The 27,076-nt window shown below is 41.4% G+C and overlaps 1 protein-coding gene across 3 annotated transcripts in view; it reads left to right on the top strand.

The window, feature by feature from the left end:
• The window catches only part of LOC101157288 (microtubule-associated protein 1A), a 64,958-nt gene extending 39,894 nt beyond the window's left edge, over positions 1-25,064 (top strand). For 2 of the 3 annotated variants that reach the window (XM_011475815.2, XM_020703814.1), the window contains 5 exons: positions 6,425-6,507; positions 6,710-6,847; positions 6,999-18,156; positions 19,636-19,874; positions 21,770-25,064. In XM_011475815.2, coding sequence (XP_011474117.1) covers positions 6,425-6,507; positions 6,710-6,847; positions 6,999-18,156; positions 19,636-19,874; positions 21,770-21,925 — 11,774 coding nt within the window. In that variant the 3' untranslated portion in view covers positions 21,926-25,064. The remainder of the gene's footprint in view (positions 1-6,424; positions 6,508-6,709; positions 6,848-6,998; positions 18,157-19,635; positions 19,875-21,769) is intronic. The other variant, XM_020703813.1, reaches the window with a different exon arrangement.
• The last annotated feature ends 2,012 nt before the right edge of the window (positions 25,065-27,076 follow it).

The raw sequence follows: 27,076 nt of genomic DNA, 5'->3' as shown, positions 1-27,076 counted from the left end.
ATTTGCATCAATAAGCATCAAGGGGATAGTGCTAGTTAAAGGCTTTAAATTCTTCTTTTTTCTAAAAAAATTTCTTTTGCCTGGTTTTGAACGTTTCTTTGCAGGAAATTTTTGTTCCAGCTTTTTTGCTCCTCACAGTGTCTCTTGGCAGATCCCTGAACGCCACAAACGTAGAGTTCAGCTGCAGATTAATTTTTTTAAATCCTGAAATTACTGTAGGTGTCTTTTGTGGTGAATTACAGGTAAAAAGTAGGATGAGAGATGGCATGCAGATAGTATCCACATTTTTAAAATCTCATACATATTATTCCAATAAGAAAAAAATGGAGTGAGAAAAAGCCAATCAGCTCACAAAGGGATTCCATTAAAGCCTTACAGATTATATTATTAGTACTTTAAAAAGTACACTTTATCAACCACTCTTACAGTTCTTCTTTTTAAGTTTCTATAACTGTCTCCACTTGTCCACCAGGCGATGGGAGGATGTGACCTGTCTGTGTGGGATGTGTGTACTCTAAAAGGATGTGGAATAGCGGATGAGGCTGAAAACTGATGCCGTTAGGACTCTTACACAAACACATTTAGGATGAAAAGCGGAGTGACATCCTAAAGACTGACTCACTTCACTGCGTGTCTCAGAAACAGCTCTTTTGCTCAAAATTATTCTCTAGATTGGTATGATAGAGATTTTTTACACTTGTTTTCTCTAAAAGTGTTATGAGGTTTTAGTTTGTCTCATTTAAAGGATTCAAAGTAGGCCAAACTGGTACTGTTCCCAGTTCCAGTTCTGCCTTACTCTCATGTTTCGTCACACAGATTCCAGCCTGGAGGACAGACTCAGAAAAAGGCGGTTCTGCTCCTGTGCGGAAGTTTTCTTTATTGGAGTCAGTTTCCACCTTAATTCAGGTCAGAGAGAAAAACCTCCAGCATGAGAGACAACCCTATTTATCATCTTGACCCATCAACTTTCCCAAGTCCTTCGGTTATTTCCTCTTTTTGGGGAGCGTTCTCTTAAACCCTAAAGGTTTGTGGTGGAAATCCCAGCAGGGCTGGCATAAACATCAATGATATGTTTTTAAATCATCTATCTTCTAGATATTTGTAGATAGTATAAACGTTTGTGACTTTACATAGTAAATAACTGTGTGGTGCAGAGGTTAGCGCTCTTGGTTTAAGTCCTGGCTTGGGGACTGTTTGGAGCTTGCATGTTCTCCCCGTGCTTGTGTGGACCCTCTCTGGGGACTCCAGCTTCCTCCCACCGTCCAAATTATCCCTAGGGGTGTGTGATTGTAGCCCTGTGTCAGTGAAGTAGTGACAAACACTCCCCTCGCCCAGCAGTGGGCAGGATAGGCTCCAGCAGCCCTGTGACTAAAATGGGTTTAGAAGATGAATGAATAGCAAACAGCTGATTAATCCATGAAGAGGAGTTGTCAACTTTATTTCGAGGCCACTTCACACTGTTTTAATACTATTACATTTGAATACATTTACTTTGCATCAGCATTATTTTTGGCTTGAAATGTTCTATTTTATTGTGAATGTCGTGGATGTCCTTTACAAATGGGATTCTATTTTTCAAAGCACAGACAGACAGATGGGTGGAGGAAATCTGTAAACAGCCAGAAGACCTAGTTTATGAAATATTCTACAGCTTCCAGTAAAGCCTTTTTCACATCCATAACAAATCTGATGCTTTTTTCAATTTGACTATCGATTTATCCAGTTTTGAAACGATTTTTGAATGGTTTTGTCAATTTGATTTGATTCTGCATCAGAGAGATTAATCTGGTTCCATCCTAGGAACAGAAATCGATTCATCGATTATTTGTTACACCCCTAATGATTAAAGAAAAAGCTAGGAATAAGTAAAAGTCCTGAAAGAGTTATCATTTTAATATGTTTAAAAGGAAAAGGAACAAGATTTTCTTTCTGAGGTTGTGAAACATTAAAGTTGACCAGAAAATGGTTAGATTATTGTCTGTCATTAGAAGTTTGTGTAGCGTGATTTGTTTCATTTATAGTGTTTTTCTTTGTTTCTTCACTAATTTTTACTGAATTATTTTAATTTGCTTTAAGTTTCACTAAAGTTGCATTAATTAACAAAATGAATGTTTACATTAATATTCCCATGTTTATATTTGGTTCAAAATAAATGTAAAGAGTAGAAGAAACCACATTTCCAACAATGTACAAACGGATTTGAGACAGAATTCTAGAATTTTTTTAGCAGATTTCTGAGGAGTTAAAATATTCTCTTTTTCACAAAGCAGCAGTTTTCTGGTAAAAACAGCTTCAAATTGAGTTTTGTTTACAAAACTGTGCTTTGAGAAGTAGTATTTTATAGTGTTGTTTTCAGAACATAAAATAAGAAATTGCATGCACCACTAAGGCCGCATTTACACTGCAGGTCTTGATACTCATATCCGATTTTCTGACTATATCCGATTTTTTTGACGACCCGCTTACATCATCTTTTAAAAGTGACCCGTATCTGATTTTTGCATTTACACTATACAATGCTGAAACCATCAAACGTAGACGTTCTGAGGACTACGTAGCAGCATTTCAGCATTCCGCGGACCTCTTTCGGACTTTTGTGACTGCGGTTGTCATGGAGGCAAGGCGGCGACGGAAGGAGGCGTGGCCTTGGGCGCTCCAGAGGGGATGCATGGGGGAGAAAAGGGAGGGCTGCTCGGCTCTCTCTGAGTTTTGAATGAGGACGTGTTTGAAGACGTGATGTACTAACAGTTTGATCCAAGTGTTGAACCTTTCCTGCGCGATGACTTCTCTTTTCCGACCGTGGTCAGAAACACACGGGAGATTTCCTCAGGGTTCTCTTTTCCGTTCTGAACCCTCAGCCTCCAGAGTGGGTTAAGAAAGACTCCAAAACTTTTGGGCGAGATGCCTTGTTTTTAATTTACGGTTCTCCGACACTCCCCCGCTCCGCGCTCACACCCCACCTCTCTCCTTACACACACGCGCGCAAGCATGCGCGCGCACGCTCACACACACACACGGTCCCCATCATACACGCCTCCCAAAGAAATAAACGGCTTCTAGCCTGCTGTTCCATAGCAACGGTGTCCAGCTTCATTAATTACCGTTTGCGTCCGGACCAGACATAACAGCGGTTTCCGACTACAGTCTGAAGCCTGAGGCTGAAAGGTAACACGCTGACAGCAACATCAGCGCACAAAAAGCACCTTAATAAGTCATGTGATCTCAGTTTGTGGTGTCCTGAGTTGATGTCACTGACATACGACTCGCATTTACTGGGGAATATCCGATTTGTCTGCTTACATGGCACACGCAGATGCACGTATCCGATTCGTTTCCGATTTATTTCCACATATGAGAGAGGCCTGTATCCGATCTGAGAAAAACGGAATCCATGCGCCTTTGTCCTGCTTACACGTTCACCGATCATATCCGATCTGTGCCACATGAGAGGAAAAAATCGGAATTGGGTCACTTGAACCATGCAGTGTAAAGGCGGCCCAAGTTGTATGAATATTAGTTAAAAGGACTGATGAATCCAAGCCAAAAGCACAATTTGTTAATCTACAGATCAATACACAAGTCATGCTGTTACTACTTCATAGCTGAACCCTGAAGGCTCTTTGTCTATGATAAGACATCGACCCATCTGAGGTTCTGGATTGTAGCATCAGGGATCTAAGTGGTTTCACATTCCCAAGCATGTCCCTGCTTCACAAGCCAGGATTTCCTAACTTTAATGAATTAAAAAGTTCTCAGATGGGTAGAGAAAGTTTAACTGAAACAACACAGCTGGATTTTGTCATCACAAACAAAATAACCAAACATTTATCACAAAACAACAAAGATAAGAATTTTTCATACGCGACCTTTTGAAAAAATTCAAGAGAGGAAAGTAAAGACGATTAGATTAGACAGTCTTAACTTCAGAGTTGTTGTTTTTTTTATCTCTGTAGTGATAAGGGGACAAAAACAATATATTTTTTAACAATATGTCTATATGTAAACAATTGTAATGAGAAACAGGTTTTGACCGCTCAAGTTGCAATCCAAACTTAAAGAATTTAAAGAAAATATCGCATGTTGGTGTATTTGTGCAGGCGGCGCATCCATCAGTTGTGAACAGTTAGAGGAGCGGTTCTGATCAGTCAGTGACTATCAGTGACTATCAGACAGATGGCCTTTGTCGGTGTGGTGTCTCTCTGTACCAGTCTGACACAGCCACTGACAGAAGCTGAATCATTCTCCTCTGTTCACCTGAGAAAGGCGCATCTGGAGGTCAAAGGGACGCTCTGTGTCTCTGGGCCGGGCTCTGCTCACAGCAGATTAGCAAACGTGGTGTAGGTGGATGAGCGAGTATTCCCAGTGTCCTTCACTGTGACATTTCCTCAGTGCTCTTCAGCAACCCCCTGTCATCCAGCCACAAAGTAGAAGACTGCTGAAGTGACAGAAACCCCCCTACCGGACCGCTGTCCAAGCATGTTCTCTGCATTATTCTAAACAGAGATCCGCTTTCATCCTTTCTAAACCAGTTCGGATGAGTCATAGTACCTTGTTCTTAAGGCGGTTTTAGCCCATCTATAGGGGAAAACATACCTGTCGGTGTGTTACCATGGTAACATCAACAGAGGGAGCCACATCTTCTAGTTTGATTCAATTTCTATTGGCTGTTGACCAGAAGTTCAGTAATCTGTGTTGGAAAAAAAAAAAAGCTTTAACACTGAACAGTGTTTTAAATTATGTGTTTATTCTTGGTTTGTAAACAACTGCAATAGTTGTGAGTGAGAACAGTTTGACCAACTTCATACCCAAAATGTTGTTAGATAGATGAGAATTGTTGTGAGACATTAATATGCATTGTCATAGAAATGTGTACTTCACTCCAAGTGTTAAATATAATTTGCAAAAATTATTCCTGAATTATGTCTAATTGAGTTGAACAAAACCTCCAGGTCACATTTGCAGCATGTTTCATCCTTGTGCTCCATGATAATGAGGCTTTCTGCTGACTCATGTGGAAACAGAGTGTACTTCTCCTTCGGTTGCATGTAGAGCATTGACAGGGTGTCCGTATTCAACTGCAGTGATTGCAGCTTTAAAGTCCAACTTCACACAGAGGCAGGCATGGATTTCATGCAGACGGGTATGGTGTGCTAAGACTCATGGGGCTGCACTAAAACTCATGCATGACCGTTATTAATTGTACAGCACTTCAAGCTGCACCAAGTAGAACTTTTTATAAATAAAGATTGATTGGCTGATTCATTCTAATGCATCCACTTACAAATAGGCACACTAATGTCTTTATTTCTTAAGCTGGCTTCTGGCTCAAAACTGTACAGCTGGATAGCTCCAATATTCCTTATCATTTTTGTTGCACCACTAATGTTAGATTGGGGTTGTGAGGGGCTGTAAGCTAGCGGGAGACATGTAAACAGATGGATGACAGGAAATGGGGACAAAATTGCATTCCGCCAACGGTCCCGCCCACAACTCAGAGGCCAATTTTTAATGAACCACTGCTGCTCTGCAGAAACTATGCCCTAAAAAACGACACAGCTATTTTTATTTTTTTTATTTTTTCTTGATTATGTCGTTTTTAGAAAAAACGACATAATCATATTAAAATACCACTGGGAACACTTTGAAAATAGATACAAAATACAATACAATACAAAAGATGATTGGAGTGGAACCTTCTTGCTAAGTTTCAAGCAAGGAGGCATTGGGTCCTGTTCTTAGAGTCTTTAGTATGACATAACCATGTGTTTGAACCTCTAACCTTCCAGTTTCAGAGCAGACCACTATGCCACTGAGTTGTTTCAACTGTTTACCTCTATCAACAGAAAATCTCAGTTTTTATCCAACAGATTAACATTTTGCAATATAACCTTTTTTTTCTTGCCCAGTTTCCCAACAGAAGAAGCTTACTGCCAAAACAGTTTATCTCTTTCTGTCTGAGTAACAAAGCTTTGCAAAGTAACATTTCAACGTTTTTTTAGGCATTTCTATAACTCGGTTTTTACTGCACGGGATCATTTACACCCAATTTATTTTAATACTCACAGTCTGACACCCAAAATAAAAAGAAACTCCCTGTGGTGGGCATTTTTGATCTGTGCTGAAACAAAGATTACAATTACAGCTAAGAATAACATTATGGAAATGGGTTGTGAATTGATGTGTCTGATGCCAAAACTACTTTTTGTCAAAAAATGGATTTTAAGATTAGATTTGTTGTAATTTACATCTGGAGTTAGTGAACTATTGTTTTCTCTTTTTTCTTGTAATGATGAGCTAGTGAGTTTATGATGCTCTATGTCTGGAAAAAGTATTGGTCTCCTTGTTTACCTTCAAATGCCATTAAAAAATTACTTTTCACCTTTTGGGGCAAAGGATAGTCATACAGAGTTTTCTTTTCCTCCAGGACAAAGGACGCTCCACCACAGAAGTGATGTCCTAGAGACTGTTGTGCTGGTCAACCCTTCTGAAGACTCTGTTATATCAGAGGTATGCTTCATGTTCTGAGATGCTGCATCACTGATATTTATGTGTTCTATGAAATACAATATCTCTGTTTTTTTGTTGTTGTTTTTTGGGATTTTGTTCATTTATGCATTTAAGGAAGATGTTTTTAACTAATTTTTTCTCCCGTTGTATGTCTCAGGAGTGTTGTCTCTACTTTATCTGTTTTATCTTTTCCCTGTCCCAGATCCAGACTCTGCTCACAGACTCAGCAGGACACAAGCTTCTGGTCTTGAGTGGCCAGAGCTCAGATCACGGCGGCCTTCTCCTGCAAACTGGGGTCTTCAACTACCAGATCTTTTCCAGAGTCATTACTGATCCTGGGGTAAGTGATGTGCAGGAAATCCTTCATATGTCATTTGTAGCGTGAGGCTAGAACTGGACATGCAACAAAAAAAAAACCTCCCTATTCACATCCTCAAAAATTGTTTGACCCACCAAAGGATAATTGAAGACTTTGTGTGTTTTTTTTGTAGGTCACTGCGTTACTGGGAACAGCAGCCCCCAAGCAGCAGGCAACACTTACTGTGTCCTGCCGTGGGGAGGTGGGCTGGAGCTCCCTGGGACAGCTGCCGCCTCTGCGGGACATCGTGGACTACAAACTAAATCCAGAGCCTGTCCTCCCCAAGATGGACGGAGTCAAAGAGTTCACAGAGTATGTCTCTGAAACTGTTGACGTCCCATCTCCTTTTGACCTCCTGGAGCCCCCCACTTCTGGCGGCTTCCTGAAGCTGTCAAAGCCATGCTGCTACATCTTTCCCGGTGGACGAGGAGACTCTGCTCTCTTCGCAGTGAACGGCTTCAACATTTTAGTAGACGGAGGTTCAGAACGGAAATCCTGCTTCTGGAAACTGGTCCGTCACTTGGACCGTATCGACTCCATGCTGCTCACACACATCGGTGCCGACAATCTTCCAGGCATCAATGGGCTTCTTCAGAGGAAGATAGCAGAGCAGGACGAGGAGCACTCACAGGGCTCCATGAACTGCAGTGACTGGATGAAAAACCTCATCTCCCCCGAGCTTGGTGTCGTGTTCTTTAATGTTCCGGAGAAGCTCCGCATGCCGGAATCTAACCTTAAAGTCAAACGCAGCATTGAAGAGGCCTCGCTTACGTTGCAGTACCTTAGCAAACTTGGAGTCAAGCCAGAGCCTTTGTTTAGAGTTGTCAGTAACACCATTGAGCCCATCACGCTTTTCCATAAGATGGGCGTGGGAAGACTAGACATGTACGTTCTGAACCCCGTGAAGGACAGCAAAGAGATGCAGTTTTTAATGCAAAAGTGGGCCGGTAACAGCAAGGCCAAGACTGGCATAGTGCTGCCAAATGGGAAGGAGGGAGAAATCTCTGTGCCCTACCTGACATCAATCACAGCCCTGGTGGTGTGGCTCCCTGCCAGCCCTACAGAAAAGATCGTCAGAGTGTTGTTCCCTGGGAATGCACCACAAAACAAGATACTGGAAGGCCTGGAAAAGTTAAAGCATCTTGACTTCTTGCGTTACCCTGTAGCCACTCAAAAAGAGATTTCCTCTGGAGCTCCTCCACCTGTCATTAAACAAACCAAATTAAAACAAAGAACTGACAGCAAAGAGAGTCTCAAGTCCTCTCCAAAGACCACAGCAAAGGCTTCAAAGAAGGAAAGTGACTTGCAGGATAATGTGTCAGCCGCCACAGAGGCAAAGAGCGACTCTGTGATTGAACAGGTCTTCGAGAAGAAAGAAGAGAAAAAGCCCACCAAGACTATCAAATCTAAAGCCGAAACTCCAGAAAAGAAGAAGCTTCTGAAGGAAAAGTCACTGAAGAAGCATTCCAAGGAAAAGTCGGCAAAAACAGAAGAAAAAAAGGACAAGGAAAAGAAAGAGATCAAAAAGGTGAAGAAAGATGACTCTGCCAAAAAAGACGAGAAAAAAGATGCCAAGTCCAAAGAGGACAAGAAGAAAGACGTGTCCAAACCTGAATTGAGAAAGATCACAAAGCCTGACCTGAAACCACTTACCCCAGAAGTGAGAAAAACTTTGCATAAAGCTAAGGCTTCAAGTAAATCCAAAACCGCAAAAGGCAAAGCATCAAAGGCTGAGCCAAAAGAAGATGTGAAACTCACTGCTGTGCAGCCAGAGTCCACTGAGAGCAAATGTGCTGAAGGCACTTCTGCTCTCTCCACGCCTGAAGACCTCACCAAAGAATTTGAAGAACTGGAAAAGGAAAAACTTAAAGCTGAAATGGAAATAAATGACGTTTCTGAAAAACCAACAGCTGAGAGTCCCATCCCAGAGAAGAAGGAAGCTGAAGAAACAGCTTCAGAGATCCCGCGAGGAGCAAAGTCTCCTGAAAAAGAGGTCCCTGAATCCAAAGAAGACATTAAAGACAGAGAGAAAGAAATGGAAGAGGCTGAGGATGAGGGAGCGGAAAGTCAAGATGAGGAGGAAGTAGAAGAAGAGCTCCCCGCAGCAGAAAAGAAAGTACCAGAAGAGGAGGAGGAGGAGGAAGAGGAAGATATGGGGATAGGTGAAGATGAGGATGACTCCAAGGGGCAAGATGTAAAAGACGAGGAGCTGGACAGGAAGCATGAGATAGAAGAAATGGAGAAATCAGAAAATCTGTCTGCCAAGGCAATGACAGTACAGCTTAAAATGTCACCAGCCAAGGATGACATAGAGGAAGAGGAGGAGGAAGAGGAGGCTATTGAAAAGGCAGAACTGGAGGAAGTGGAAGACTTAGATGTGATCGCAGATGAGGAAATCAACGAGAAACCTGGAAATGCTGCAGAAAGCAAAACTCTGGACATTTTGACTGCAGCTAAATATGAGAAAGAGGACGAAGAGGGCTACCTGTCACAAGTCGAAGGAGCCACGGCTCCCATACATTCAGCTCTTCCAGGAGCTGCTCCAGTCGAGGCCATCTCCTACATCCAAGATGAGACAATTCCAGGCTACTCGGAGACAGAGCAGACCATCTCAGATGAGGAGATACACGAGGAAGCAGAGGACAGAATACCTCATCTTCAGTACGACGTTGGCGTTTATGACATCTCTGTTCCAGATCAGACCGGCTCTTTTGTAAACATTCATGGCATGAGGGAAATGCAAGCCGCAGCCATGACCGAGAAAGGCTTTATTCCGGGTGTTCAAGAGCAAGTGTCTCTTTTCACCAACATCATGACGGCCCCTCTAGCCGAAGAAGAGCACGTGTCCTCTGCAACGTCCATCACAGAGTACGACAAAATGTCCTCTCTTCCTACTTCAATCGCCGAAGATCAGTCTGTGGCGTCTACTGCAGCTCCTGCTGCCGAGGAACTGACCAAAACTCCATCTCCTCTGTCAACTACACCTAAAACTGCTGGAAGCAAAGAGCAGCCGCGCTCTGCAGAAACTTTGTCCCCACCTTCTTTGGAAGATGATCAACAGTCCAAGCCTTCAGCCGAGGATTTACAGCTTCCTGTTGGAGCAGGAAGGACAGTAGCTGAGGCCCCTCATGCTACTGAAGAGGAGGAGGAGGAAGAAGAGGAGGAAGACGAGGAAGACCAAACCCCTAATGTTGATATTTCACTGGAAAAACTTCAAGAGGGTTATGCTTCATTTCAAACTCCAAAAGTTAAAGAGACAGATGAAGAAAAGCTCTCTGGCCAAGGATCTCCTGGAAAGGCCCACCATGACCTCACACCGGTGCATCTACCAGTCGAAGAGGAAAATATAGATGTTGTCGCTCCTAAAGATATTTCCTCTGTCGTGCCTACTAGACCGTATGGATCGGACTCCGTGACGTCAGAGAGTGAAGAGCGCTGCTTCAGTCCGGATGATATCACTGTAAAACTGGCTTCTCCAGCGCAGTCTGGGCCCTCGAGTGCCGCTCACTCTCCCCTCCGACAGTCACCGTCGGATGACAAGACGAAGACCTTCCCTGATTTAGAGCTTCAAAAGCAGGAGAGGCTTCCCGACGGGGATAAGAAGAAAGAGGACGAGGGAAAAGAAGCCGACAGTCAGAAAGGAGGTGAAACTGAAATTGTGAGATCTGAGGAGAAATCTGATGAACCTAACAAGAAAGATGTCGTGAAAGAGTCAGACACTGTATTTGTGCCAAAAGATAATGAAAAAGAGGCAGAATTTACTCCTGCACTGCATTCTTCAGAAGTTGGGAAGGAGTCCCTCCACTCATTTCAGGACAGAGGAAGGGACTCTACTGGGCCGGCACCAGGAAAAAGTCCAGAGTCCAGAGAGTCCTTTAGTGATGACGAGGATAACAAGAAAGACGATGATGGCAGTCCATCTGCCATTAAAACTAGCTTTGTGGAACAAGACAAAGATAACGATGACACCCTAAATGTCAAACGAATGGAGGATGAACAGAATAAAGACGTCTCCACCGCCAAATCCTTCATAGATGGAAAAGCAGAGAAAGAAGCAGCAAAGGAGGAAACTCCTGATGTTAATAAACTCGACAAGGAGGAAATGAAAAAAGACGCTGCTGTCACTGATGGTGCAGTTAAAGATGAACACAAAGAGCTTTTGGTCAAAAGCAGTGAACAAGCAAAGATGGAAACTGTTCCATCTGAGGTTAAACAGGTCAGAGATGAGGAGAAATGCAAGGAAGCAACCCAAGGAGATCAATCTGACCTCAGAACTGGTGATGATCACCTGGAAACACAAGCCAGGAAAGAAGTGCCTGATGGGAAGGTTTTAAAAGTTGATGAGAAGAAAGAGTCAGAAAAGACAGACACGTTGGATGTTTGCTCTGTTAAGACTGACGAGACACAAATAGAGGATGTCCAACCTTTAGATATTAAAACCATCAAAGGAGAGAAGGAGAAAGATTCTGCAGTAGACACATCAATTCCTGAGTGCAGCTATGATCAGAAGAAAGAGGGGAAAGAAAAATCAGAAATTGAACTAGCAGAAGAGAAAAAAGAGATGGAAAAAAGTGAGCTCGTCACCAAACCCCTCACAGATGAGCCAAAGAAACAAGAGGAGGAGTCCATCACTGAGCTCAGCAAAGAAGAAGTTATTAGTAAGAGTAATGAATCATTAGCAACAATGAAAGAAGAAAAGGAGAAAAAAGGAAGTGAAGATATTAAATCATCCATAAACCTCACCAAGGTAGAAGATGTGACAATTAGTAAACAAGAGACTTTTGCAGCTAAGACAAGTGAGCAAGAAAAAGAGACCAGCCAAGAAGATAGCATGGAGATTAAACCTGGCAAGCACGATGACAACACAACCAGCAAGGAAGGGCCATTCTCTCCAAAACCTGCTGATGAGGATAAGAAAGAGCACTTGGACAAAGATATCACAGCATTTATTAAACCTTCTTCTTCAGAAAAAAAAGATAATCTGCTTAGTCAGGAGGGGAGTCCTACAGAGCATGAAGAAAGTAAAGATGCTGGCGGTGCAGGTAAACCTCCCCTGAGGGATGAGCCTGTAATGACACATGAGGATATTGGCTTCTCTGACACACCAACCATAGCAAAAGCAGAAGAAACACATCACACTGACAAACCAACGGGTGCAGGAGAAAAAGCACAAGAAGCCACCAAAGACATTTGTGCCCCTGAAATGATAAAAGACGATGTAACCATTGAGGAAATTCCTGATGTTAAAACATCCAAAGATAAGACGGTCTTGAGGGATGCAGTGATGGTTGCTGCACCCACCACACAGGAGGAACACAAAGAATATTTATATGATGCAGAAATAAAGGAGGAGAAACTAGCAGAAAAGAAGGAAACACTCAGTGTCAAACCCGAAACAGAAGAAAAAGGAATAATTCAGGATCAAAGCATTTCTGTGAAGCAAATAGAGGATAGTAAGGACTCCACTGCAAAAACAATATCAGACATAAAACTCAATAAAGACGCAAATACTGAGTCCACAGCCAATGCGGAGGAGAAGGCTGGCACCTCAGAAGAAAAACTCATAGACGATGACTCAAAAGAAATGAGAATGACAAAATCTGAGGAAGAAATTAAGGTGAAAACAGTAGATGAAAAAATTGATATTCCTGAAAAACCACAAGGAAAGGAAAAGGATGTAGAAGATGCTTTTGTTAAAACCCCTGAAGATGACAAAAGAGCAGAAGCACGTTACATTGATGAGAAACAAACACAAAAGCATGAAGATTCTGAAATGACTGGCCAAAAATCCATTTTGGAGCAGGATGATGGTGAAAAAGAAAAAGAAGAAGACGTGGATGAGAAATTCATGGAGATAAAAGACAGAGAAGAAACAAAATATTCATTGAAAGCTGTAGATTCTGGTGCTGAATTTGTCAAGCAGGAGATCTCTACCCTGACGAGTGGACCCACAGAAGACATAATAGGCATTGATAAATATTCTTTTGAGTCTGATTCCAAGAAAACTGATAAAGAAGTGGACAACCTTCAGCCTAAAGCTGTTGAAGAGGAGAAGGCAGCAAAGGACGATGTTCCTGATGTTTGTACTCAAGATGCAAAAACCGCTGACAGGCTTTCTGAACCTCAGACAGAGAAAGAAACATTCTCTCCCACCCAGCTGCATGCAAAAGAGTCAAAGGTCATTAGTCAGGAGAAGGCAGAGAAAGAAAAAGATGATGCACATGTTGCTGAACTGAGCAAAGAACAGAAAATGGAGAAAGAACAGGAAAAATACTACACTTACGAAACTGAAGACATTAGAGATGAGAAGGTGCAACCAGTAGAAGATGAGAAGACGAATGAAGGAAAGACTGTTACTCAGACAAAGACGGATGCAGTGATGGAGCATGAAATGCCTGAGCTTGCTGATGTGGAGCTCTCCAAAGAGGAGAAATGGGAGAAAGAGGAAGTTCAGGAGAAGGACCTGGACAAAAGCGTTAAGCAGTCTCCTTCAGAAGCAACACTTTTAGGGTCCAAGTCAGATTACAAGCCCACCTTCTCTGTTCAGTCGTCAGAGGAAGGCCGAGACGATGAAGAGGAGGAACAAATTTGCATGGGAGGAGCAGGCTCAAGACCCTTGACAGTGGAGCCTCAAAAATATGAGACTGACCTTCCTTCTGCGGGATTGTCTTTCACCCAGACTCCACAAACAAGTGATCGAACGGAACCACGTCAACAGCCCACAGTGGTTATACCGACACTCACCATGCAGGAGCCTTCCGTGGATGAAGACCTGAAAGAGTACGGAAAAGACACCTGCAGCCTTTCATCTGAAGCTGAAAAAGACATTGTGACAACAGAAACAGCCTCCGCACCACTAGCTCAGCCAGAACCGTCTTTTGATGTGACATCCAAAAAGGAGGAAACACCTCGTGTCACTGGAGCTGCAGAAGCAGAAAAACTGTCAGAATCAGCCGAGAAAAAGCCTGTGCTGTCAACGGTATCCAGCACTGACAGCCAACCAAAGAGCTCCACGCTCTCCAGCACAGAAAGTCAGTCTAGTTTAGAGGAAACTTCGCATGATGTCAAGCTCACACCACCATGCATAGGCTCAGAGGTGGCCAAGCCGGATGAGAAGACAGGAAAGGAAGCAGAGAAGGAGATGGAAAGAGAAAGGGAAGTTGCTTCCCCAGGGCTATCCCAGCATTGTTCATATTTCATGTTGGACAAAGAACCGGAAGACACCAAAACTCATTCTGACCCAGAAAAAATGGAAACTAGGGAAAAAACGAGCTCAGACAGCAAAGTCATTGGTGGAAACATTCAAGATGTTGGTCCGTCCAAATATGAGCCGTATGAAAAGCCTCTCTTAAAAGATCACAATCTCGACTCAAGAGACAAAAGTGAGGTCTCTCCAGGTTTTGATCATTCCTCTGACATGTGCTTTGACGATAATAGAAGGACAAGCCCAACAGATGATGCAGGAGCCATCTACCTTCTGGATGATCAATTCAAAGAAGAACCTTTGTCCTTCAGTAGAGTTGACTACAGCCCAACTTCCCTCACGGAGAGTGAAAGACGCAGCCACCACAGCCCGAGTGCCTCTCATGAAGATGAAGACAGGGAGAAAAGTCAGGAGAAGGATCGAGAGGCAGGACTCAGTCCTTCCAGTGTTGACATGAAGCATTCATCTTCAGATATCCAAGATAACAAAATGTCCCAAGCTGCCAACTGGTATTCTTTTACTCCCAAAGAGGATAAACCAGAAAAGTCAGAGAGAGAGAAAGAAGAAGCAGAAGAAAGTTCTCAGAAACTGACAAAGGGACTAGGTGGTACTGTCACGGCCAGCTCTGTCATTTCTTCGGCACCCCCCTCATTAAGACAGGAAACGCCTTCTCCCTCATTCAGCCACTCAGATCTCAGTGCCTCAGCTGCAGGCGGAGCTTTTGTAGAGTTCACAGAGGAAGACGCGACAGACAAAAGGAAAGAGAAATCTTTGGAATTATTCAAGGAAACAGTGACTTCCTGTCACAGTCCAGGAGAGGCATCTCCATCTGGTCGGCCTTCCCCTGCAGAAAAAGACATTTTACCTCAACAAGCATCACAGTCAGCTGGACATGAAACAGCAATGGACTCCAAGTCTGAAGCCACCTTTATAGGACATGAAACAGATGAGAATGTTTTGGCTTTTGATAACAGTCACACCAGAAGCTCCGATCCAGGTATGTCTGTGAGTTTTCTCATGGGTAAAGAGAGCTTCATGGATAAAAGGCTATTGGTAGAAGGTGAGGATTTTAACGTTGGTGATGATGAAGATGAAGACGAGGAGGAAGAGGAGGATGAGTCAAGCGATGTTGACATGGAAAAGGGTGCCAGAGAGCAGTTTGAGAAAGAGATCTGCAAGCAAGATTCTGATGACACCGTCAGGTCAATAGAGAAAGAAGACTCAAATAAAACAGCTCAGATCCCTGAATCAAGCCAACCTTCACAGGAACCTGTCTGTAAAACAACTCCTCATGAGGACTCTGGTTTTCTAGGTGCAGAGAGCAGCAAGAAGGATGTTGGAGGGAAACCAGACAAAGAAGACAGACTTGCTGAGACAACATCAAAAGTTACAGAGATGAAAAGTCAAGATGTCAGCAAAACCTTTCCACTGCCTGACCTGAGCCCAGTCAGAGCAGATGAGAGCAGGTCTGCAGTGGCTGAACTTCTAAAACATGACAAGGAACAAGAAGATAAAGACAAAACACATTTTTCCACTGAGTTTTCCTCAACATTGACAGAAACTGCTTCATCTAAAGGATCAGAGTCCAAGAAAACAGACAAAGAGCAAGTTTCACCTTCACCAGAGTCTACAGGTGTCACACAAGAAACTTGTCAAAAGACATTTCCAAGCCGCTCTTTGCCAGCTCCTCACTCAGAGTCCAAACCTTCATCTGGCCCATCCTCTTCGCTAACTGATAGCTATGCTGATATTGGACTGAATAGGTTGGCGCAATATTCTGAGCATTTTCCAAGTCTTCAAAGCCAAGATGGGTCAAAGCATGGGATGAAACAAGCCCCTTTGCTTTCAGATCCCTCCCATCTCTCAAAGTCAGATAATTACACATTTTTAGGCCAAAGAGATGTCCAAGAAGAATATCTGGATGATAAGACGACAGAAAACAAATGTGAGGAAACCACCCCATCAGATTGCACTTACACCTCCCTGACAGATACTGCTAAACCACACTCTTCTACATCATACAGCTACACTTCTTCTGCTTCAATGTCAGCTCTCTTGAGCCAACGTTCAGGGGATAGAGCTGAAGCTACAGCAGTGTCTGACGTGTCTTTAGTCCAAGAGGAGCCATCACTGACAGTGGCATCGTCAAGCTCATGCTTTGGAGGTTTTCAGAGAGATGAGTACATGGAGGTAATGACAAAACCTGCAACAGACGTGCCCAAACCATCCTCTCTGGATTCCTCCATCACTGCCAAGCATCCTGAGGACAAAGAACAAAGAACAGATATAGAGTTGAGTTCCACCATTACAACATGTACTACACCAGCCTCTCAACAAAAGGTAGAGCCTTTAAAAATGCCAGAATCTTGTTTTGATGTGTCTCCTCTTGAAAGGGCTGGCCTCTCTGACAGTGGGCCTTATGTCAAGGAGCCTGATGCACTTAAAACGGAGAACGGCACCCTTCCATGCCGCGTTGATTGTGGAAAAATCCCAGTGGCTGAACAAAAAGAGACTTTTCCATCAGTGTCTGAGTCCTATTTGCTTCAGAGTACCATGTACTCCACGGACACAAAGACAGTGACCATTACCTCCACCACTGTTGTGTCTAAGCCTGACGCAATGATGGAAACACTCCAACAAACAACCTCGGTCACTCCACCAGCTGATGGTGGAGCTCCCATAGCTTCATGTGCCATAACAGGCCTGCCCAAAACAGATGAAAGTAAAACGGAAATGTTTCAGGTAGATGAGGGGAAAAAAAGTGGAGCCATCATGAAGGATGTTGCCAAAACGTCAGTGACCACCTTTAGAGAAAAAGAAGAAACAGAAACACTGAAAGACACAGAAAGTAAACAGAAAAAAGATGGAAGAAGCACAGAAGATGGAGAACCAGCTGAGTTTAAACTGAGTCAACATGTTCAACTGGAAAAAGAAGGAGATAAAGCAAAGGAAGAAAGCTTGTTGAAGATGCCATCAGAACGGTCAGCATCAAGAAGAAAGAGCAGTATATCTGATTGGGAGCTCATACAAAAACCAGACGACTTCCCCGATGTCCCTCCAGGTTATGGAGATGAGGAGGAGGAAGAGACAGAGGGAAGAGCAAGGGAATGGATGAGCACCTCCCACGGCACATCTATGTTCTCAACTCAAGCCTACCACAAAGAAACATCTAGGAACGTGAAGACTGATCGGCCGTGCGACTTGAACACTGGTGCAGCTTCCTCTTCCGCCTCTGCTCAAGGGTACTCCTCCTGTGAATATAAACATCACAAAGGGGAGCTTTCTCCGTCCTTTATCAACCCCAGTCCTCATCTCCTCTCTAGCGATGAAGGTGAACAGGATGACCAAGGTTACCGACCCCAGGAAGGGAGTGAGGATGATCATGAGCAACATTCAGTTAAACGGAGATCCCACAAGCAGAGGCACTATCATGGAGAGGCAGCTGCAGCACCACACCAGTCTGGTTTGACTGTCACGTTAGCGGGTGAGGAAACACCACCCACATCTGCGAGTGAATCCATGCCTTCCCAGTCTGACTCCGACGTGCCCCCAGAGACTGAGGAGTGTCCCTCCATAACAGCTGAGGGGAACCTGGACTCTGATGAGGATGCTGAGCATCTGCCCGTGGACAAGTTAGCTTCCGCTGGCGCTGACGGATCCCACCACTCTCCATCACCACGTTCGACTCAGAAAACTCATGACCCCCTTCCCACACCAGTGAAGGATCCCCTTCCCCACCCTCCCCACCCTGATGTGTGCATGGTGGACCCAGAGGCTATTCTTAATGATCACAGCAGCACAGAGAAACCTCTGAAGAAGGAGCACAAGACCACCAAGGGGCTGAGGAAAAGCAAACCCAAGTCAGCATCTCCTGCTCGTAAGGGGGAGGGCAGGAAGAGGTCTTCCACTCCCGCGAAGCAGACAAAGGGCTCTGCCTCACCTCGATCCGCCTCCCTCAAGAGGAAGGAGACAGATAGAACCTCCAAGCTGATCAAAATGTCGGAGAGTCAAGGCTCTAGGAGTGAGCTTCTCAACCCAGGAAAAGGCCTGGTCAACGGCATCAAGAGCAATCCATTATCTGCAGCAGGTGAAATACACTCAGCAATTACCCAAACTCTGAATCTCATTTGAAAGAAAATGAGAATAACACAACACACAATTTGTCTATTCTTAGACAAACAAACAAAAAGAAAGCAAGCTTACTTTTTTTATGTTTACTCCAGAAAATCATGGAACCCCACTACTGTATATTCTATTTGTTCACCACACAAAAATAATGTATTTTAGCTCTACTTTCATTCTTTTTCAATAATTTAGAAGATTAAAAAACATTAATTGTTTCTTGAAAAATTAAAATAGTTGAAGGTTTCCTTTATGCAGTGGATTAGTGAGCAAACTATATTATTTAAAGGGCAGATACCATGCTATTCTTAAGCCTTTTGTAGTAAACCATATCCATGTATTTGATAATATATTACACTTGGCACACAAAAGGATGATTTTTTTAAATTAAATATGAGTTCTTTTCCTGAGTTCTTTTCCAGTCCAGAGGTAAGACGGCTCGATATCTGAGGCACCGGCTTTCACTCCGTGCGGGTGCCGCCCATTTCACGACGTCAATCCAGAGCCAGCCTCAGCAGTGTGTCTGCGTATCACCCACAAAAACGGACGACATCCAAAGTTTTGTAAAGATGGATGTGAATATTATGCATAGAGAGAGAAAAATAAGCATAGAGCTGTGCTGGCAGTGCAGACTCTTCCTGGAAGGGGCTCTTCTCACTGGTCTACGTCACAATGTGAGAACCGGCTCGTGTCATGGGTTGGGAGGGGCTGGTGCCCAGAGCGCAGTTTTTTTGCTCAGGGGTTTCTTTTTGTGAGGAATAAACATTATAATACACCTACAAGCTCAAAAAATAATTTTGCATGGTACAGGCCCCTTTAAAGTCAAGACTTGACATACTTTCCCAGGGAACACCTTAACATCATCACAAAGCTTGTTATTTTCCTCACCCACATCACAGTTGAGTGGTAGTTGTTTCTCTTTCAATGAGAAGGATAATGCAGCTTTAAATGAGCAGCCTGCTTGTTTACTCCCACCGGCGGCATTTCTGATGGGTCATGCTTACAGACGCTTTAAACAATGAATTAACAATGAATTAAAACAAGTATTAATAAATGCCTTTAATAACCCCAATTTCTTTAAAAAAATCATATATATATTTATTGGACAAATACATTTAACTTATTTGTTTTGTATTATTTTTCCTTGAAAATCATGAAAATTGCAAATATTAACTTGAAGTCTAAGTGATTTTCATAGGAACAAAATCGACATTTTAAAAGCTAATATTCACCATATAACTGGTAAGAAACTGCATAAGCCTGAGATTTAAAAAAAATGTATGAAAAGCATTTCTTCATCCATGTGAAAAACTTCACTTTACAATAAAACAATACAATGCAGCTAAAAAATATGTTATATATTGATGCAATGAATTGTTGTAAATATACTGTTATATATATTTATTTTTTGTGGAACTAATTTTTTAGTAATCTTACTCACCAGCAGGAAACAACACCCAGAAAAGCGGTTCTGTTTCTGCCGCCTATGGAGCACCTTTTTACGTTGACCTGGCCTACGTGCCCAACCACTGCAGTGCCAAGAACGTCGATCAGGAGTTCTTCAAGAGAGTGCGAGCTGCATACTACGTGGTAAGCGGAAATGACCCGAGCAGCGGGGAGCCGAGCCGTGGAGTCCTGGACGCCCTGCTGGATGGCAAGGCTCAGTGGGGTTCAAATTTACAGGTACTGAGTCTGATTCTGCCAGAGGTTTTATTTCATCCATTCATTCAGAGGAAGTTTTTTCTCTCCACAAATGCATGTTCAGCATGGGAGATTATGCAGAAAATTCTGCAATGCAGTCTGTCAGTTGAATAGTGTTTGCTTAATATATGGTGCTTTTCTACCTTCTGAGGACAAAAGCACTTCATGAATTCCACTCACATTCAAACGCAGATGCATCAAATACAGTCAAGTGAATTTGGTCTTATTGGAATAATCTGTATTGGCTCAGAAAATGTTTTGCTTACTTTAGTGTTTGAATTCATTTTTAATTTAGCTCTTTGAAACAAGCTTGAAGTGACTCTTTGCTTTGCCTTCTACTTTTATTTTTTTGTTGAAGCTGAACTAAATGATTGAGTTTCTAATACTGATTAATGCTTCTGATTTGAATTTTTGATTTGAAATGGTTTCTTTCAAGCAATCAAATAGGAACAATACACAAAAACAATACAATTATCAGTTATACATTCATACAACAACTAATCAAACTTCGGATATTTAGACATATTAATAAATATTGCTTGAAAGGGAGTGGAAGGAAGCAAATTTATATAATCCCACCCCTGTTCTACCGTAACCATTTTATTACATGATTTATCAATATCTGGTTCCTAGCTTTTATCAGTCAGGATTGAGAATCTTGAAGTATCAACAAAGCACATGACAAAGATGAATTACTTAAATTATTTAGTAAAAAATAACTTTTAGAAATCAACATGGCAATGAAGTATCCAAAATATATGCAGATTATGTTACTCATAAAAGTCATTGATATGATTAGAAAATAATACTATATCAGTAAAATAGACATAACACTGTTTCAGAAGTTTTCATAGCAAAATTGATCAAGTATCAAAAGTTAAAAATATGTGCAAAATTATGTTACATTAGGAAAAATCATGAATCAACTTATTTGTTAAAAATGTTAAAAATCTTGTTGATCTGCAGACCTGGATTTAGCCAGTCCCATTATGGGCTACTATAGGCAGGGGCTAAAGTAGAGCCAGTATTCTAAAAAATGACATCAATGTGAATACTTTTAATATCAGTAAATGCACACAAGTGCAGTGTAGAATAAAATTTGACTATAAAAAAGTCTAGTTGGCCTTTGTAAAAAAAAATATATATATTTTTTTTTTAATTATTGTATTAAATAACTTGAAAAATGCAGGAACTGATCGGGCACCAAATCTAAACTTAATTATCTAAAAATGTCTCAAAGAGGCCTGTACTAAACCTGATCAGTCGTTGGGTGACTGTGTGCCATGCCACTTGTGCTGAACCTCTGTCTATTCCCAACCAGGTTTCGACATATGGCACTGGATTCCACTTCATAGGTTCCAAAGCATCTCACACCTCCTTCAGTCTCCTCTTCTTCTTCTCCTACTATTTTTAGATTTTACATCTTCATCCTCACCTGCAATCTTCCTCTTTCCTGCCTTGTTCTTTTTTCAATGACTTTTTCTAATATAAATTCCAATATAAATGATTCTTGTGTTTCACTTATACCATTGCATTTGGTTTTATCTTGAACTACCAATCACAATAGTGTTCAGAAAACTGCATGAATCTTTTTTTTTTTTTTTGTAAACTAACCAACCTCCACAGAAATGTCTTCTTGACTGTGAATGAATTGAGTGACCCCAGACAACAAACCAAACGTACCATTTGTAGTCACTGCATTTACAGCCCCCCCCCCTTGACCATGCTTATATCTGGCCTTGTAGCTCTGATCCCTTTGTATGACATCATTAAACAGACAGTTTAATGTTCACTTCACAGGTTTTAGTTGCTTCAACAAAGATGCAAGGTCCAGACCGACTTCTTGAATTTTCCTCTCTTTGTGTTTACATTCTCAGGTAACTCTGATACCAACCCATGACACAGAGGTGACTCGAGACTGGTACCAGCAGACCCATGAGAGGCAGCAGGACCTGAACATCATGGTTCTGGCCTCCAGCAGCACCGTAGTCATGCAGGACGAGTCTTTTCCTGCATGCAAGATTGAGTTCTGAGCTCCTGGCTCTGCTTTCCCACCATTCTCCAGCGCTACGCCATTTTTACTGAAAGAGAGCAGAGAGCCCTCTTCTCATTCTGTCATGGTACTGGTCTTAAAAACATTTACCACCGCCCTCGATAATGTAGATTCTGCAAAGTCAGTCATTCCGGCCAGATGCTTTGTGTTATTGTGGTTATTGCGCAAATAGAACAGCTCTTCTTATTAGTTTTCTTTGGTGAGTCCAATCTAACACTTTAAATATACCTAAACTAACGGCAGTGTAATAACATTCAATAGTCCCGCCATGCTTGAGAACTACTCAAACAAAGCATTTAAAGAAAAATAGTAAAACTAGATATTATTAGGACACTAAAGGGGCCAAAAGCTGCTGTTAAAACACAAAATCTTGTTTTTCTCAATTTTCCCAAAAACCATTTCTTTGTCAATCAGCGCTCACTTATTTATAGTTGCGTTCTGCTCTCATCAAACGTTGGAATGTTGTCGGTTTTGACACAAACTGATGTTCGTAACTCGAAAGCTCCTCTCTGATAACATAGTGAAGTTTAGGAGCAGCTCCACGTTTTCAGCGTTTACGGCTTGGCTGCTGCATGATGCTTGTGTTGTAGCTCTCTCTGTGAGCTGCGTAGACCAAACCTTCTCTAGCAAGCCCTCAAGTGTGGGATGCAGTATAGTCTTGATAGGTAACTACATTGTTTGGATGTCTGTGCTCAAGTGCAAGGCAAATGGATGGCATTTTTAATCATTTCTTTGCTGGATTGAATGGTTCTGTGTTCAGGCTGTATTGCAACCTTTGGTTGTTTTTTTCCTTTACATGTGAGATTATTCAAAGGTCATTCTCCACAAATTCTTTGTGATTATGCAGCAAACTGAAGCCAGAGTGATGTTCTTGAGGATGCTTTGGAGAAGAAATTCATTTTAGCTTTGATCTGGGACAAATGTAGCAGCGAAAGCTTGTCTGTGCAGTTCTTCACGGACAGGGACGGGCGGGCGGAACAGGGCAATAGCTATTTTTGTTAAGGGTTTAGACGTGTGAAGTATGGAAGCTTCTCTTAATGTACGTGCCTTTAGCTTGTGCTTTTGGAGAGACGGGGGTGTTTTCAGGTCATGTCAGTCACTATGAAGCAGAGCCAGAAGCCAGTCAGATCAGAGTTAGAACCAACCGGCTCACGCACACCTCCTCCGCAGACAATAAAATCTTTCACTCCAATGATGCCAATTTTCAAAATAAATCTGATAAATAATCCATTTAACTTGCAAAATCTAAAAATACCAGGTTCAAACACAAATGAATGTCTTTGAGCAGATTATTGCACCAAATGGGGATTCACTGTCTGAGTGTGCTTGCAGTTGAAGTACAGAGCGTTTGTAATGTGTTGAAATGTTCTTCCAAACTGAATACAAATAGCTGATATTAATCCCTGAGAAATATTTACAGACTGTGCATGAATGTCTTGATTGTTACTGGACACTGTTAAGAAGTAGGAATGCTTTGGGGTTAATTCTGTGTGTGCGAATCTAGAATGCACAGTTTTTTTTCCATAGAGGAGCATGGTTTGTTATTGTAAGTTAACTGTGAAGGTCTCTCTGCTTGATTGCAGCCAGACTTGGAAAAAAATACTACTTTGAAATTATTTTTGGCCATTCATCTAAGGAAATAAGGTTTTTTTTTAGTTTTTTTTTTATAATTTATATTGAAAAGAAGTTTACTTCTTTTTTTTTCACTTTATTTTTTTAAAGATTAAAAACTGCACCAGTCTGATTAAAGTTACATGTAAAAGCAAAAAAAGTTTGATGCTTACAGTTAAACTTGGTTTATTTTCTAAAGATCTAAAACATTTTTAAAATTCTGCAGATGGTGAGGCAATACTCTCAGTTTCTTTTTATCCAAAAATCTGATCCTGATTTTATAACAGGTCTCAAAACTAGTTAGGATGTTTCAAGCATTAAGTCTTCTTAGAATTTTTTTCAAATCAACAAATGATTTTAATTTCTAAATCTGATTTTTCCTAATGGCTTCATGTTTTGTCAGGGTTTGTTCTGATGATGCTGTTGGCAGATTACAAATCGCCAGCCGAGAGATTTTCAAGGCTTTAACAGAATGCTGTGAATCACTTAAAAATGAACTGTATGACTTTACAGTAGCCGAATGCACTACACAGGAGATCTCTTTTTTATTGAATGTAGAGTTGGTACAACCGTACGAATGCTGCTGAATCACAACAAGAAACAAAGAAATGAACAATAATTGTAAAGTGGATCACAACCTGCACAGACTCCTGTTTTCGGTGCAGCGTTGGTTCTCTAACAGGTGAGACAGGAAAAAAAATATACTAGTTTGATTTAAAAGGAAAGCAATCCCACTGAAACCACATCGACAGTAAAACAGACACGGTACAAACTCCAGCTCCAACTTCCTTTTCTTTTCCTGAAAATGACTTGAAACACATGCAGACTCAAAATGCCATCAACGAAACTAATGTACACTAAAATGTACTGTACACAAATATGTACCTACTGATCATGAACAAGCAAAACTGACAAATAAAGATAAATATTCCAATTATTAAGGAGATTTTAATGACACAAAAAGCTAAAAGGAACAGAAAGAAAGAAAAAAAAGTCTCTTTTCATTTTTCTCTCCGCGTCTGTATTAAAGATGAAAAAAAATCATTTAATTGCAAACAGCAAACGATCTCATCTGTCCATCTAATCTTTCTGCATGTGATTTATTTAGTTATAATCTTGAATGTAATTGTTTAATATGAAAACAATATTAAAATAATGATACAATGCTATTTTAAAGAGGTATATTTAAAATATGCTTATTGTCTTATCTGGTAATAATATGACCTACAGTAATATATTACTGGGCTGTGCTTTCATTGTTTGCCCTATAACATGTTGTTAAGACGATTCTGTATTGGCAGTTCTCTTTAATTCTTTCTCTTTTTCCTTTCTTTCTTTTTGCATTGTAACTATCTTAACCATGTTTTTTTTTCTTTCTCGGCTCAATATACACTATCTCTCTGTCTGTTTGAAACTCACTGGTAAAACTAGAACTACTGCAGACTCATTGTAAAAGGGAAAAAGCTTGGTGATCATCAATAAAACTTCAATAAAAATTCAATCTCGTGGTCTCTTTTGCTGATTTCAGTGCATGTTCCTGTGGTTCTAATATCTATCTATCTATCTATCTATCTATCTATCTGTCTGTCTGTCTGTCTGTCTGTCTGTCTATCTATCTACTTACCTACCTACCTATTTATACATTTAATATTTCACTTTAAAAATTATATAACAAGTTGGTAAATGTAACTAACAGTCACTGACAGACTGTTATGGTTTGTACATAGATTTCAAAAGTACAATGAGAGTGCAATGAAGTGTAAACACAATGGGCAGTTATGCAATCACACATTAACCCTTGTGCTATCCTAGGCACATTAACGTTGAGAGTTGGGTCATCTAGACCCACTAGACAGTGCCCTTTTTTCTTCAATGATTTGTGATCTTCACTGCTGTCCATGAAATCGTCTTCACCTTTATCCACCTTTGTCATGGTATGGAGAACATGACAATGCAAGGGTGGGGTCATCTGGACCCCATAAGATAGCACAAGGGTTAAGGCATCTTGGTAATTCAGACAATTTAATGTTAGATTTGACATTCTTTTAGACCAGCTATAGGTTTTTTAGTTCAAGACAGTCACATTGAATATAAATTGATTCCTTGACCCTTTAGTTTTTTAGAAAACTGCTGATTAAATAGTATTTTATGGTCAGAAAGAAGTGTTTTGTGCAAACAAATTAACATGGCTAAAAATTATTAGTAGAAGTTTTAGAAGTTTTGTGCCCATGATCCTAGTAAAATATTAATTTGTGTCTACAAAATAAAAATTTGTGGCCACAATTGCAAATTTGTGCGCACATAAAAGTTTAATTTTAGGGAACTTTTTTTTTCCAGAAATCATTGAGGAAAAAAGGTTCAGCGCACTGTCTAGTGGGTCTAGATGACCCAACTCCCAATGGTAAAGTGCCTAGGATAGCACAAGGGTTAAAGCTTTGTTCCTTGTTTTTATGTTAACTCATCTAGAGAAAATCCTGCACATTGGCATGACTCTGACAGACTGCTTCCACTAACATTTGGTACAAAATGAGGCTCCCAGAGGCTCAGGGAATTCCAGTTCAGTTCTGTGGAGGAAGATCATCTGCGAAACACTTGTTTCTCTACCAACATTACCAACATTATTCACAAATGTGCTTCTATGATAGGGGCAACTGCAGGCCTCGAGGGCCGGTGTGTCTGCATAATTTCTAGATATCCATATTTGATTTCCTGGATCAGGTGTGTCTTGCCAATTTAGGACATGCAGAGCAGGGTATCTTGGAAAACAAGCAAGAATGCCGCCCTCGGTGTCCACCTCTGTTCTGGAGGAATGCACAAACATTCCCAGAATTACACTCCTGAAATTGTGGAAAGCTTGTTTACAGATTTGCTGGAAGCAAATTCAACCCTATGGATTTTAAAGGGAATGTCACTCAAGTTTTTCACTGCTTTTCGATTCAAAAATACTTAATGATCAGTTTATGACTAGCCATGAAGATTCAGATGGATTACACAAAATTTAGAAGAAGACTAGGATGAAACACCACATTAACAACTCAAAAGCCTGAAGAAAATCACTGTAATCTGATTACCTTTAACTTCTTTGTCCATTTTGGTTATTTGACTGGCTGTAAAAGATTGAACGAAAAAAAGGAGTAACTGAAGCTTTGCTGCTCCATCCTCATTCACGTCTCATCAGTACAGATAAAGTGGTTTTCTGTGCAGCAGTTGCAAATCCCTGTGAATAGAATAACTTAAAGAAAAAATACAAAACAGATCGGGTCAGGCACCAAGATGGAGCATGAAGACTCCACACCTGCTCCTGAATCTTCTTCAGCGACTTCATTTCAACTGGTGATAAGTAGCTTTAACATAATCTGTTTTTTTGGTAGCAGATGTGCCCCCCTTCCTCTATCCCCCCCTGCCCCCTCATCTGCAAACATTGGAGAGAAGAAAACGACAAAAGAATTGGTGATTGTGGCCTGATTCACATTCAGCTTCTGAGTCTTTGAATGCTGCCCTATAATCTGATGTTTGGCTC

This window comes from Oryzias latipes, chromosome 6 (genome assembly GCF_002234675.1).
Source record: "Oryzias latipes chromosome 6, ASM223467v1".
Lineage (NCBI taxonomy): Eukaryota > Metazoa > Chordata > Actinopteri > Beloniformes > Adrianichthyidae > Oryzias > Oryzias latipes.
The sequence above is the reverse complement of the archived record's forward strand: the minus strand, read 5'-3'. Positions and strand labels throughout refer to the sequence as shown.